This window comes from Ranitomeya imitator, chromosome 5 (assembly GCF_032444005.1).
Source record: "Ranitomeya imitator isolate aRanImi1 chromosome 5, aRanImi1.pri, whole genome shotgun sequence".
NCBI classification, from domain to species: domain Eukaryota; kingdom Metazoa; phylum Chordata; class Amphibia; order Anura; family Dendrobatidae; genus Ranitomeya; species Ranitomeya imitator.
This window is the reverse complement of record NC_091286.1, coordinates 22,886,341-22,901,499: the sequence shown is the minus strand read 5'-3', so window position 1 is coordinate 22,901,499 and position 15,159 is coordinate 22,886,341. Positions and strand designations below refer to the sequence as shown.

The 15,159-nt window shown below is 47.8% G+C and overlaps 1 protein-coding gene across 3 annotated transcripts in view; it reads right to left on the bottom strand.

Moving 5' to 3' along the window:
- Nucleotides 1-219: 219 nt before the first annotated feature.
- The window catches only part of LIN9 (lin-9 DREAM MuvB core complex component), a 36,111-nt gene continuing 21,171 nt past the window's right edge, over nucleotides 220-15,159 (bottom strand). For 2 of the 3 annotated variants that reach the window (XM_069768401.1, XM_069768402.1), the window contains 9 exons: nucleotides 13,053-13,210; nucleotides 11,246-11,379; nucleotides 10,517-10,636; nucleotides 9,095-9,196; nucleotides 8,793-8,873; nucleotides 8,208-8,333; nucleotides 3,964-4,143; nucleotides 3,772-3,869; nucleotides 766-2,831 (listed from right to left, as the gene is read on the bottom strand). In XM_069768401.1, the coding sequence (XP_069624502.1) occupies nucleotides 914-2,831; nucleotides 3,772-3,869; nucleotides 3,964-4,143; nucleotides 8,208-8,333; nucleotides 8,793-8,873; nucleotides 9,095-9,196; nucleotides 10,517-10,636; nucleotides 11,246-11,379; nucleotides 13,053-13,210 (2,917 nt within the window). In that variant the 3' untranslated portion in view covers nucleotides 766-913. Of the gene's footprint in view, nucleotides 523-765; nucleotides 2,832-3,771; nucleotides 3,870-3,963; nucleotides 4,144-8,207; nucleotides 8,334-8,792; nucleotides 8,874-9,094; nucleotides 9,197-10,516; nucleotides 10,637-11,245; nucleotides 11,380-13,052; nucleotides 13,211-15,159 lie in introns of those variants that run through there. The other variant, XM_069768403.1, reaches the window with a different exon arrangement.

Here is a 15,159-nt window from a genome sequence, read left to right as displayed (position 1 = left end):
TAGGAGTCCAAAAATCATTTCATAAAAAAAACCAAAACAAAATTCTTCTTGCATGCCCCCAAACTTTCCGGGGGGCGTCCTTCACAGACAGGTCATCGGAAATCCCTCTTAAAAATCCACAGTCTTTTCTGCGAAGTCCAGGACGGAGGGTCGTCTGTGCGGATCACTGGGCTGCTTCAAATCCGCAAATTGGCGCAATTTTTTTAAATTTTTTTTATTGTGGCTCGGCAACGATAATGTCGTGCCGTCGGACGAAGGAAGTAAAGTAGGTGAGGTCCGTAATGCTGGTTCAACTTTTTTTTTTGTGATTTTCTCTTTTTTTTCTTCTTTTAATACAAACAAGAGTCTTATCTGCAAATTATAGACAAGTCCGGCTGGAAGGAAAAAAAACCCGATAAAGCCGGTGTTGTGGGTTATCAGTCCCTGTTTGTGTTATTGGCGGAGAAGGCGTGCAGGTTTCCCATCTGACTCAGTCCGCTCTGAATGTGCGCCACGTGGATCTCGACGTTGTTCTGAAAACAGCTGCAAGGAGAGACAAACACATGGGGTATAAGCCTCGGGAATGACTCCGTTCACTGACAGCAAGCATGGATCTTACATAGGGCGAGAGCCTGACACTAGTGACGCACAACCCTGCCTTCTGGAAATCGTGACCGATAGGAGATCCTCTTACGGTTCGGTTCCCCGCGGTCGTATTACCGCCACATCCGGTCCCCTCCTAATGCCCACCCCCATCACAGGAGACTCCCGCGGCGGCCCCCCAATATCAGCAGAACACCCTTTTTGTGTTTTTGTAGGCCCTGATATTAGAATATTAATATCATCCATCTTCCATCATTTTGGGGGTCCCTACTGTTTCTGTTGAGGGGATATAGGTTGGAGACGGGATGGAGGGGGTTAATAAAAATCGATATCAGAGGGAGGTGTGATAAATCCGAAAACAGTCCTTCATGCACAGGCCGGGTTTTATAGGGCAGGTGTCGCACTGGTAGATGGTGTCCTTCCTTATCCCCCGCTTGGAGCACACTCTGCACCTTTTTTGGGACCTTCCCTTTTTTCCAGTTTGGGGAACTTCGCTAGGAAAATGTTGCCCCGCTACGACACGGGTGGTCCCGCTGGTAGAAGACGTGCTTGCGCCCTGCGATTCCTTGTTCCCGAATATTGGGGAGGTGTGATAAATCCTAAAACAGTTCCTCATGCACAGCCCGGGTTTTACGGGGCAGGTGTCGCACTGGTAGCTGGTATCCTTCCTGATCCCGTTTTTGGAGCACACTCTGCACCTTTTCTGGCTCCTTCCCACCTTTCCAGTTTGGGGAACTTTACTGGGATAATGTTGCCCTGGCACGTTACGGGTGGACTCTATTTCAGAAGACGTGCTTGGGGCCTCCTCTTCGGGGTCCACGAGTAGTAGGTGCCTTATCACTTCCTCTTGAAATTCCAGAAAGGTTCCCCTGTGGCCGGCGCATTGGGAAAGCACGTAAGCATTATACAGCGCCATCTGTACGATGTGCACCGCCAGCTTCTGGTACCACAACCTCATCTGCCACGTGGCGCTGTACGGCTCCAGCGCTTCATCTGACAGATCGACCCCTCTCATGTGCTTACTACATTCCTGGACACAGACTGGCACGTGGGTCTCAGCACCATGTACTGAGACGGCAGTGGTGCTGTGCCCGTGTATTGTGGTGAACACGTGGATCTCCCTCTTGTCCTTATACCTGACGCACACTACGTTGTCGCTGCACAGGGCCTGACTTTCTCCTCTTCCAAGTTTTTGCCCTTGCAGTCTGGCAGGGAGGCCACTCTGATTTGCCCTTACAATGCCACAAGCCACGGTACCTCTGGAAGCCAGACACTTCAATAGGGGCACGCTGGTGTAAAAATGATCCAGGTAGAGGTGGTAGCCGTGGTCCAAATGTGGGTGCACTAAATCCCACACTATTTTACCGCCGATTTCCAAAAAAGGTGGGCATCCTGGGGTTCCAACTCTGGAGCCCTTCCTTTCGTAAATCTTAAAGTTGCAGACATACCCTGACGTACGCTCGCACAGCTTGTGCATCTTGATGCCATACCTTGCCCCCTCTCGTGGCAGAGTCTGGCAGGAGTGAAGCCCCCATTTAAAATGTACCAGGGACTCTCCGACCGATATGTGCTTCTCGGGGGTGTACACCTCGGCAAACTTGGCACTGAAATGCTCAATGAGAGGCCGAACTCTAAACAAGTAGTCAAAACCGGGGTCTTCTCTGGGTGGGCACTTTGCGCTGTCGTTATAATGTAGGAAGCGGAGTATTGCTTCAAAACGTGCCCTTGACATGGCAGCGTGGAAAATGAAGGTGTGGTACAAGAAGTCCGCGCCCCAATTATCCCCGATGGACGGCTTCTTCCATAGCCCCATTTTCAATAAAAGGCCCCAGAATCTCATCATCTCTGCTGCAGTTACGGAGGTCCACCTGTGCGGCTGGGCATAAATGGAGGTGGGGTTGTGGGCGATAAACTGCTGGGCGTGCAAGTTTGTCTGGGTCACCATTAACTCAATGAAACCGTCAGTGAAATAGATCTTGAAAAAGTCAATCTTTCTGAGCCGGGCCGCAGCAAACTTGATCCCCGAGCTGCCCGTAAACGTTGGGATCAGAGGCTCGTAACTGTCAGGAGGGGTGGTCCATGCGGGGTCTCTAGACTCAGGGGCTGCCTTTGTGGTTGTCCTGGGGCGCCTTCTGCAGGGTTCCTCCTCGTCGGATGAGGAGGATGACAGAATGAACGGTGTATCATCCTCGCTCGCTGACTCCGCGTCGGAGACAAGAAACGCATATGCCTCTTCTGCAGAAAATGACCTGTGGGACATTTTCATTATATGTAGGTTGCGCTTCAACACGTGGAAAATTTGTACACACAAAATAAAAAAGTACGGAAAATTGGAAAAAGTTAGTTTGGTACAAAACAAAAAAGGCAAAATTACACTTCTTCTGAACTTCTCTAAGGCTAAAGAATCAAGCAAAACTGGCACTGAAGGACGATCACAAGTGAAAGAGAAAAGTGACGTGACAAAAGGAACAGAAGGCGGGGAAACAAGGGATATTAATACAGGCACGATTTGGCACAAAAAAAAAAAATGATAAATTATATAAATATAATTTTCAAACATAACACTTTGCTTTATTCTAACAAAATTTTGCGTGGGTGATGAAAGAAATCGGGCATCTGATGTCGGTTTGAGCTGCGAGTGTTCACTGACTAATTGGAGTGATTGTCAAAGCAAATGGACTGTGATAGACTGATCTCTAGACCAGCGGCCATGACAGCGCCAACACAATATGCAGTTTAACTAGTTTATGTTAACCATCTCCCTGCTGTGACGTAATAGTGCATCGCAGGACGAGAAGGGTCACAAAAGCGGTAAACGCCCAAACTAGTGTCTCTCAATCACTTGCTTGCCATTGGGGCACAGTGAGGCAGAACCCCCAAAATCTGAGTGGGTGGGAAATGAGCACCAAGTTTGCAGGTGCCGCAAAATTGAGTGGGTATCACTTTGTGCGAAGTAGGACCATAGAGGTGCGGACCACCTACTCAGGGTTAGAAAGTGTCCCACTGGCTGACAACATAATGAAAAAAAAAAACAATATTCATGGAAAGGTTTTTTTTTTTTGTGCCAAAAAAAAGAATGAGCAAAAAGAGTGGGATGTGAGTGAGGGGGGGGGGGGGGAAGGGGGGGTGGGGGGGGGAGAAAAAAGAAAAAAAAAGTATTGTGGCTTCCCACGTCATCCCTCCACTTACCCGATATTAGAAGGGTTTATTGAATTCTTGATGTCATTAATTGAATCTGTTAAAGACTTAAACTCAAAAGAGTTCAGGTCTCCTCCTTCTGCGAGGCACTGCAAGAGAAAGGAGGACACACGGGTCACAGGGTGCGCTAGAGACCAAGTGCAGCCACCCAGATGTGAGGAGGCTTCCTCGCGGGCCTCGTACTTTTATCTGCAGGAGGATGGCCGTGAGCCTGGATATCAGGTCCATCAGGCTCTCGCTCTGCACACATGGCTGCCCGCTGGACGTATTTGCTTGACGGAGCATCTCCCGAGCCTCCTCCTCGCAGCGCCGTCTCATGTCGGTCGGCTGGTTCGCTGGCTGAAGTCCCTGATCTTGAGCAACCTGTGCAAAAAGAATAATAAAAATATATAATCAAAATAAAAGACGGAGTTTGGATGCTTTATATCACAGCAAACGTCAACCATTTATGACACAGGATGGACCTTGTGGGAGCAGCAGTAAAGGCAGCTACATAAAAAATAAAAAAAACTTTAAATGTTTGGTATTGAAAGTGATGCAAAAAAAAAAAAATCAGAAATTTATATTAAGAAAAAAAAAATTAGTGTTGTCTTATTTTTCTATCTTTTTATATGTCGATCTGAAGACTTTATTGGTACCATTTTGAGCTATATATGAGGTCTGAATTAATAATCTTTATTTTTAATAATAATCTTTATTTTTATATAGCGCTAACATATTCCGCAGCGCTTTACACACATTATCATTGCTGTCCCCATTGGGGCTCACAATCTAAATTCCCTGTCAGTATGTCTTTGGAATGTGGGAGGAAACCGGAGTGCCCGGAGGAAACCCACGCAAACACGGAGAGAACATACAAACTCTTTGCAGATGTTGTCCTTAGTGGGGCTTGAACCCAGGACTCCAGCGCTGCAAGGCTGCTGTGCTAACCACTGCGCCACCGTACTTTTTATTGCATTTTTTAGGGAGGTGGTGCAACTTAAAGAGAACAATTCTGGAGTTTAATTTATTTTATACACAAAATGTACAATATGGACTAAATTTAATATTTTGAAAATGGGACTTTTTGGATGTGGTGATATTGGAGTGTGTGTGTGTGTATATATATATATATACACATACACGGTGTATATATATATGTCATTTCTTTGTGTGTTGGGAGAAGGATGAATCAAACCTACATTTTTTAATATTTTTTTCCAATATTTTTTTTTCCCCAGTCAATCTTCCAGCCATTGTTTTGACATCAGCATTTAAGTGGTTAAACAGCCACAGTTGGCGCTCGCTCCGATCACCGGTCTATCACAGGCGGGTGATGGCTGTATAACACAACCGTCACTTGTCCTGCAGCTCCACAGCCGGCTACCTACGTGACAATGTAAATTGCCGGATACGGCCAGAGGACCAGTGTGTAAATAACGCACTTTTCGATGCCAAAGCATCTTAACCAGAATGGGAAAAAAAACTGCGGAAAAAATGTGAATGAGATTTAGAATATTAATTTGCTTTGCTGTTACTGAAAAATGTGTTTTTCTTTTTTCTCTACAGGAACACAATACATAAAAAAATGCTCCTTGTAAATAAGCTCTGCAGCTAAGATCAGATGAATGCGGCAAATCACAACATAAAAACATCTCAGGGTGTAAAAAAAAAAAAAAGAAAAAGAAAAGAAAGGCCACAGCAAAGGTCAGAATCTGGTCACTGCTTCATCAGATGCTAAATTATTCACTAACTTTATTTTGTTTAAATATGTCAATTGTCTGAACTGTGAAGAAACCTCAAACACTGACTAAATTGCAAATGAATGTACAAACAGTGCAGGGAACACAACAATGCAACAAGTCAGAGGATAGAAAATCACAAAAGAAATAAGAACAGTAAATAATGCAGCTAAAGCAAAGTGTGAAAGCCAGGAGGCTAGCCATACTAATCACAAAACCAAATATTAGCCGACATCTGTCCTGTATACCTGAACCTTTGTAATTTAGCAATTTTGTCTTGCTTGTAACATATAATAAAAATATATCTATATACATAATTGTCTAAGGGTCACTTCCGTCTGTCTGTCTGTCCTTCTGTCTCGGATATTCATTGGTCGTGGCCTCGGTCTATCATGGAAATCCAAATCGCTGATTGGTCGCCGCAAAACAGCCACGACCAATCAGCGACGGGCAAAGTCCGGAAGAAAATGGCCGCTCTATACTCCCCGCAGTCAGTGTCCCCGGCGCTCCGCTCCCCACAGTCAGTGTCCCCGGCACTCTGCTCCCCACAGGCAGTGTCCCCGGCACTCTGCTCCCCACAGGCAGTGTCCCCGGCACTCTGCTCCCCACAGGCAGTGTCCCCGGCACTCCGCTCCCCACAGGCAGTGTCCCCGGCACTCTGCTCCCCACAGGCAGTGTCCCCGGCACTCCGCTCCCCACAGGCAGTGTCCCCGGCACTCCGCTCGATACTCCCCTCCGGTCACCGCTAACACAAGGTTAATGTGTGTCCCCAACCTTTTACTATTGATGCTGCCTCTGCGGCATCAATAGTAAAAGAAAGTAATGTTAAAAATAGTACAAAAACAAAAAACCTGCTAGACTCACCCTCCGTTGTCCGCTGAGCCGCTCGCGCCTGCCGCCATCTTCCTTTCCCGGCGATGCTTTGCGAAATTACCCAGAAGACCTAGCGGTCTTGCGAGACCGCTAAGTAATATGGGTAATTTCGCAAAGCATCCGGGGAACGCAAGATGGCGGCAGCCGCGCGCCCATCTGCACAGCGCCGTTGGATCCCAGGAAGCGGAGAGACGGGACGCTGAGGAGCAGCGACCAGAATGGTGAGTATGTTCAACTACAAGGGGCCCTCGGATCGTTAGGTATGTTTATTTTTTTAACCTGTGACATACTTGGCTCGGCAATATACTACGTGGCTGGGCAATATACTACGTGGCTGGGCAATATACTACGTGGCTGGGCAATATACTACGTGACTGGGCAATATACTACGTGGCTGGGCAATATACTACGTGGCTGGGCAATATACTACGTGGCTGGGCAATATACTACGTGGCTGGGCAATATACTACGTGGCTGGGCAATATACTACGTGGCTGGGCAATATACTACGTGGCTGGGCAATATACTACGTGGCTGGGCAATATACTACGTGGCTGGGCAATATACTACGTGGCTGGGCAATATACTACGTGGCTGGGCAATATACTACGTGGCTGGGCAATATACTACGTGGCTGGGCAATATACTACGTGGCTGGGCAATATACTACGTGGCTGGGCAATATACTACGTGGCTGGGCAATATACTACGTGGCTGGGCAATATACTACGTGACTGGGCAATATACTACGTGACTGGGCAATATACTACGTGACTGGACAATATACTACGTGACTGGGCAATATACTACGTGGCTGGGCAATATACTACGTGGCTGGGCAATATACTACGTGGCTGGGCAATATACTACGTGGCTGGGCAATATACTACGTGGCTGGGCAATATACTACGTGACTGGGCAATATACTACGTGACTGGGCAATATACTACGTGGCTGGGCAATATACTACGTGACTGGGCAATATACTACGTGACTGGGCAATATACTACGTGACTGGACAATATACTACGTGACTGGACAATATACTACGTGACTGGACAATATACTACGTGACTGGACAATATACTACGTGACTGGACAATATACTACGTGACTGGACAATATACTACGTGACTGGGCAATATACTACGTGACTGGACAATATACTACGTGACTGGGCAATATACTACGTGGCTGGGCAATATACTACGTGACTGGACAATATACTACGTGACTGGACAATATACTACGTGGCTGGGCAATATACTACGTGGCTGGGCAATATACTACGTGGCTGGGCAATATACTACGTGGCTGGGCAATATACTACGTGGCTGGGCTATATACTACGTGGCTGGGCAATATACTACGTAAATGGCCAATATACTACGTGGCTGGGCAATATACTATGTCGCTGGGCAATATACTACGTGGACATGCATATTCTAGAATACCCGATGCGTTAGAATCAGGCCACCATCTAGTATGTATGTATGTATGTATGTATGTATGTATGTATGTATGTATGTATGTATGTATATATATATATGTATATATATGTATATATATGTATATATATGTATATATATATATATATATATATATATATATATATATATATATATATATGTATATATGTATATGTATATGTATATGTATATATATATATATATATATATATATATATATATATATATATATATATTCTCCTGCTGTGTTTGTCACCACTTGTGTGATCCCCCTAGTTTTTAACCTTTTTTTTTTTTTTTTTTAACTTTTCTAAATTGCACATGGAACCAGTTCCGAAGCCGCAGCAAAGAAAGCGTTTGTCACCTCGTAGCAATGCTGCTGGACTTTATGAAGAACTTTATTAAGATCCTTGTTGAGCTGCTCCAGTTCCAGCACGATGGTGGCATATCGCCTCTGGAACTCGATGCCGATCGGTGCAGAGTAGGATTTCTATGAAAGAAAGATTATACATTAAAAAAAAAGGGTGAAAACTACAAAAAAAAAAGAAAATAAAAAATAATGCACAAGTTATGGAAGCTGTAACGTTGGAGCCATCACTCATCCACACTATCAGAGAGCTAGGGAGAGGTAAAGCCGATCATATATTATTACTTTCTCAATGCTAATTCCTAAAGGGCCTCATTAATAGTGGACGGTCAGTGACCGTTCGATGGGCTAACTTCACTCTTTTTCTGCTGCGATCGGTGGTCTTCCATCCATTATTCGGCTAGAATTACTTTTCAGCAGATCTTACAGCAACGGCCGGTATCTGCAGTCAGTTGACATGTGTAAAGCTGTTGGTGACTCAAAAAAAGAAGAAAGCCCCACAAATAGTGCGCTATCCATGCAGGACATCCGGTATAAGGCCTCATATATAAGTAGACTATCTAAATAAAGTGTTAATCTCACCAGCTTTTCAGCTTCTGTATTCATGTCTTTTAGTTTTTTGATTTGTTCTTTTTTGATCATCAGGATCTTCGATAATCGGGTCTGAAAAAAAAAAGTCAGAAATTCTGTAACGGAAAACCAAATATATTCATTAAAGGAAAAACATTATCAAAAGTGGTAAATGATGGCGTATCCCAAAGAGAAGCCAGCACCTCTGGGAAAGGGCTGCAGCAATGGGAATGCTGCTTTTCTCCGCTGTGGACACTAGTTTACATTTTTGCTGGACATAACCCCACTGATTTTCTCAAGTCTTTTCCACTTACCACTTGAATGAGGAATTCAACAGGGAATCCGCCTATAGTGTCATTGTCTGAACCAGAAGTTTTCGTTTTCCAAGATGATTGTGTCAACAAGGGATCCATTTCCTTTAACAGGTAATAACAAAAGTACAGGAAAGTTTTTTTTTTCGTAACAAAAATCTGGACGTGAAAATAGGTTGCACATAATAACCATCCCAAAAACAAAGTATTCAACCCCCACCAGCCAGCTGCGAGGTGGCCAGGCCGCAACGAGCGGGACGCCAGAGACGGCCAGGCCGCAACGAGCGGGACGCCAGAGACGGCCAGGCCGCAACGAGCGGGACGCCAGAGACGGCCAGGCCGCAACGAGCGGGACGCCAGAGACGGCCAGGCCGCAACGAGCGGGACGCCAGAGACGGCCAGGCCGCAACGAGCGGGACGCCAGAGACGGCCAGGCCGCAACGAGCGGGACGCCAGAGACGGCCAGGCCGCAACGAGCGGGACGCCAGAGACGGCCAGGCCGCAACGAGCGGGACGCCAGAGACGGCCAGGCCGCAACGAGCGGGACGCCAGAGACGGCCAGGCCGCAACGAGCGGGACGCCAGAGACGGCCAGGCCGCAACGAGCGGGACGCCAGAGACGGCCAGGCCGCAACGAGCGGGACGCCAGAGACGGCCAGGCCGCAACGAGCGGGACGCCAGAGACGGCCAGGCCGCAACGAGCGGGACGCCAGAGACGGCCAGGCCGCAACGAGCGGGACGCCAGAGACGGCCAGGCCGCAACGAGCGGGACGCCAGAGACGGCCAGGCCGCAACGAGCGGGACGCCAGAGACGGCCAGGCCGCAACGAGCGGGACGCCAGAGACGGCCAGGCCGCAACGAGCGGGACGCCAGAGACGGCCAGGCCGCAACGAGCGGGACGCCAGAGACGACCAGGCCGCAACGAGCGGGACGCCAGAGACGGCCAGGCCGCAACGAGCGGGACGCCAGAGACGGCCAGGCCGCAACGAGCGGGACGCCAGAGACGGCCAGGCCGCAACGAGCGGGACGCCAGAGACGGCCAGGCCGCAACGAGCGGGACGCCAGAGACGGCCAGGCCGCAACGAGCGGTACGCCAGAGACGGCCAGGCCGTAACGAGCGGGACGCCAGAGACGGCCAGGCCGCAACGAGCGGGACGCCAGAGACGGCCAGGCCGCAACGAGCGGGACGCCAGAGACGGCCAGGCCGCAACGAGCGGGACGCCAGAGACGGCCAGGCCGCAACGAGCGGGACGCCAGAGACGGCCAGGCCGCAACGAGCGGGGCGCCAGAGACGGCCAGGCCGCAACGAGCGGGACGCCAGAGACGGCCAGGCCACACCGAGCGGGACGCCAGAGACGGCCAGGCCGCAACGAGCGGGATGTAACAAGAAGCCATGCAACCGTAAAATAAAGGTTAGGGTTCTCACCAAGATGGGGGACTGCACATGAGGCGGATGATGTAACCGTGGAGGAGTCATGTACATTCGGGAAGGCCGCTGTTTTTGACCGAAAGCAGCAATAGGCATAGTCTCATGAGGCTCGTTACTCTATAAAACAAAGCAAAATCCAACATCAGCAGTGGTTACAGGCGCCACACGTATTTACTAGCGAAATAGGTAAAAGAGAAGAAGCCCTTCTGCAGCTCCCGTCAGCTGTGGTGTTCTGCCCGCTGCCAGTTCTGGTAACCGCTAATCAGTGCGGGTATTGGACGCCCATCAAACTCATATTGATTTGCTATCATAGATGGTGGAAAACCTATTTAAGCAAAATTCTGATAATTCAGAAACCAAGTGTTGAAAATCTCACTAGTCCAGGATGTGCCTGAAAGGGCCACGATTTGGATCAGAACCTTCAAATATATTGGACAATCTGTATTATAAACCCAAGTCAGACACGTGCGGCTGAGCGATCACTGCGTCTGTGCCCTCAGCCTACATTATACATCGGGAGATTTTTCGCAATGTTCCCATAGCCCCACATTCATCAAACCAAGGCTGCATATGAAAGTCCTAAAGACTGCACTTTATAGTGATCAGACAAATGTATCACCTATCCTGTAGTGTGGCAATAAAAATCCGTCATGCCAAAGCCCCTGTAAGGTAAGTCCTGTATGAGGAAGATCAAAACAAGGCATCACAAGGAGCCATTACACTTACCAGGACCTCATAATCTGGGATGGTATGAGTGCCGAGGCCATTTCTATCAAACGTCACCCTGTAGGTAGAGTTCTGGGTATCTACAGCGTCTATCTGGCCAGTGAACAAGCCGTCATGGATGCCACGCAGCCGGGCTGTGGAGACACGGAGACATTTACTAGTGGATGAAGAGCCTTCTACATTCATGTAAAACCATGTTAGCAGCTGCATGATAAGCGTTTTGATATCTATTCTGTGGCTTTAATATTGTACAGCCGGCACCAGACAGCTCCCTCTCTACAGCTGGTGCCAGACACGCCCCCTACCTACAGCCGGCGCCAGACACGCCCCTCCATACAGCTCACACCAGACACGCCCCCTCCCTACAGCCGGTGCCATACACGCCCCCTCCCTACAGCCGGCGCCAGACACGCCCCCTCCCTACAGCCGGCGCCAGACACGCCCCCTCCCTACAGCCGGCGCTAGACATGCGGTGCCAGACATGCCCCCTCCCCAGAGCCAGACATGCCCCCTTCCTACAGCCGATGCCAGACATGCCCCCTCCCTACAGCCGGCGCCAGACATGCCCCTTCCCCACAGCCGGTGCCAGACAGGCCCCCTCCCCACAGGTCGGTGCCAGACATGCACCCTCCCTACAGCCGGTGCCAGACATGCCCCCTCCCTACAGCCGGTGCCAGACATGCCCCCTCCCTACAGCCGGTGCCAGACATGCCCCCTCCCTACAGCCGGCGCCAGACATGCCCCTTCCCCACAGCCGGCGCCAGACATGCCCTCTCCCTACAGCTGGTGCCAGACACGCTCCCTCCCTGCAGCTGGCGCCAGACACGCTCCCTCCCTACAGCCGGCGCCAGACATGCCCTCTCCCTACAGCTGGTGCTAGACATGCCCCATCCCTACAGCCGGCGCCAGACACGCTACCTCCCTGCAGCTGGTGCCAGACACGCTCCCTCCCTGCAGCTGGCGCCAGACATGCCCCCCTCCATACAGCTGACACGATACGCCCCCTCCCTACAGCCGGCGCCAGACATGCCCCTTCCCCACAGCCGATGCCAGACATGCCCCCTCCCCCTCAGGGCAGCACGGTGGCGCAGTGGTTAGCACAGCAGCCTAGCAGCGCTTGAGTCCTGGGTTCTAATCCCACCCAGTACAACATCTGCAAAGAGTTTGTATGTTCTCTCCGTGTTTGCGTGGGTTTCCTCCAGGTTCTCCAGTTTCCTCCCACACTCCAAAAGACATACTGATAGGGAATTTAGATTGTGAGCCCCAACGGGGACAGTGATGATAATGTGTGCAACCTGTAAAAGCGCTGCGGAATATGTTAGCGCTATATAAAAAATTAAGATTATTATTATTATTATTACAGCCCGCGCCAGACACGCCCCCTCCATACAGCTGACACCAGACACGCCCCCTCCATACAGCTGACATCAGACATACCCCCTCCCTACAGTCGGCGCCAGACACGCCCCTCTCCGTAAAGCTGGCGCCAGACACGCCCCCTCCCTACAGCCGGCGCCAGACACGCCCCTCTCCGTAAAGCTGGCGCCAGACACGCCCCCTCCCTACAGCCGGCGCCAGACACGCCCCTCTCCGTAAAGCTGGTGCCAGACACGCCCCCTCCCTACGGGTGGCGCCAGACACGCTCCCCTCCCTACAGACGCAATGTCAGATTACTCCCATGCTTCCAGCTCACCGACAGAGGTAGCTGTACGGCATGAGCAAAGGAATGCACAAACTGTCTATACAGAGCCAGCCCCCTACTTCTGAGCAGTCGCACAAGGGTGATGGCCATAATGATTATCCTTACCTGTAACTTTTGTTCCTATAACCAAAGAAAGTGGTATTTCATCTGGGAGGTCTTTGAACTGTGAAACATCTGCAACCTTCCTCTGCTGCAACAGCCTTATCTTCTGTCGCTTTTGCTCTAGAGCGGATCTCTCCTCTTCAAAGAACGCAGAAGAACATCTACAGATACAGAATATAGATATCACTGACCGGAGCATTCACCGACAGCAAGAAAGTGCATGAGAGAATGAAAAGAATCAGCATGACTTGTCCCCTCATACAGGAATAATCCCAATGTGATCGTCAACTACATAACTACTATAATACCGCCCTCTACAAGAAGATGACTATAATACTGCCCTCTATGCACAAGAATATAACTACTATAATACTGCCCTCTATGTACAGGAATATAACTACTATAATACTGCCCTCTATGTACAGGAATATAACTACTATAATACTGCCCCTATGTACAAGAATATAACTACTATAATACTGCCCCTATGTACAAGAATATAACTACTATAATACTGCCCCTATGTACAAGAATATAACTATAATAGAGCCCCCTATGTACAAGAATATAACTACTATAATACTGCCCCTATGTACAAGAATATAACTACTATAATACTGCTCCTATGTACAAGAATATAACTACTATAATACTGCCCCTATGTACAAGAATATAACTACTATAATAGAGCCCCCTATGTACAAGAATATAACTACTATAATACTGCCCCTATGTACAAGAATATAACTACTATAATACTGCCCCTATGTACAAGAATATAACTACTATAATACTGCCCCTATGTACAAGAATATAACTACTATAATACTGCCACCTATGTACAAGAATATAACTACTATAATATTGCCCCTATGTACAAGAACATTACATTGTTTACTATTGATGCTGCATAGGCAGCATCAATAGTAAAAAGTTGGAGACACACAGGGTTAATGGCGGCGGTAACGGAGTGCGTTACCCGCGGCAGAACGCGGTCCGTTACCGCCGGCATTAACCCTGTGTTAGCGGAGACCGGTGGGGAGTATGCGGGCGACAGGCACTGACTGCTGGGAGCAAGGAGCGGCCATTTTCTTCCGGACTGTGCCCGTCGCGGATTGGTCGCGGCTGCCATGACAGGTGGCTGGCGAGACCAATCAGCGAATGAATAACCGTGACAGAAGGACAGACAGAAAGACGGAAGTGACCCTTAGACAATTATATAGTAGATAATACTGCCCCTATGTACAAGAATATAACTACTATAATACTGCTTCGATGTACAAGAATATAACTACTATAATACTGCTTCGATGTACAAGAATATAACTACTATAATACTGCTCCTATGTACAAGAATAAAACTACTATAATACTGCTCCTATGTACAAGAATATAACAACTATAATACTGCCCCCTATGTACAAGAATATAACTACTATAATACTGCTCCTATATACAAGAATATAACTACTATAATACTGCTCCTATGTACAAGAATATAACTACTATAATACTTCCCCCTATGTACAAGAATATAACTACTATAATACTGCTCCTATGTACAAGAATATAACTACTATAATACTGCTCCTATGTACAAGAATATAACTACTATAATACTGCCTCTATGTACAAGAATATAACTACTATAATACTGCCCCTATGTACAAGAATATAACTACTATAATACTGCTCCTATGTACAAGAATATAACTACTATAATACTGCTCCTATGCACAAGAATATAACTACTATAATACTGCCCCTATGTACAAGAATATAACTACTATAATACTGCCCCTATGTACAAGAATATAACTACTATAATACTGCCCCTATATACAAGAATATAACTACTATAATACTGCTCCTATATACAAGAATATAACTACTATAATACTGCCCCCTATGTACAAGAATATAACTACTATAATACTGCTCCTATGTACAAGAATATAACTACTATAATACTGCCCCTATGTACAAGAATATAACTACTATAATACTGCCCCTATATACAAGAATATAACTACTATAATACTGCTCCTATGTACAAGAATATAACTACTATAATACTGCCCCTATGTACAAGAATATAACTACTATAATA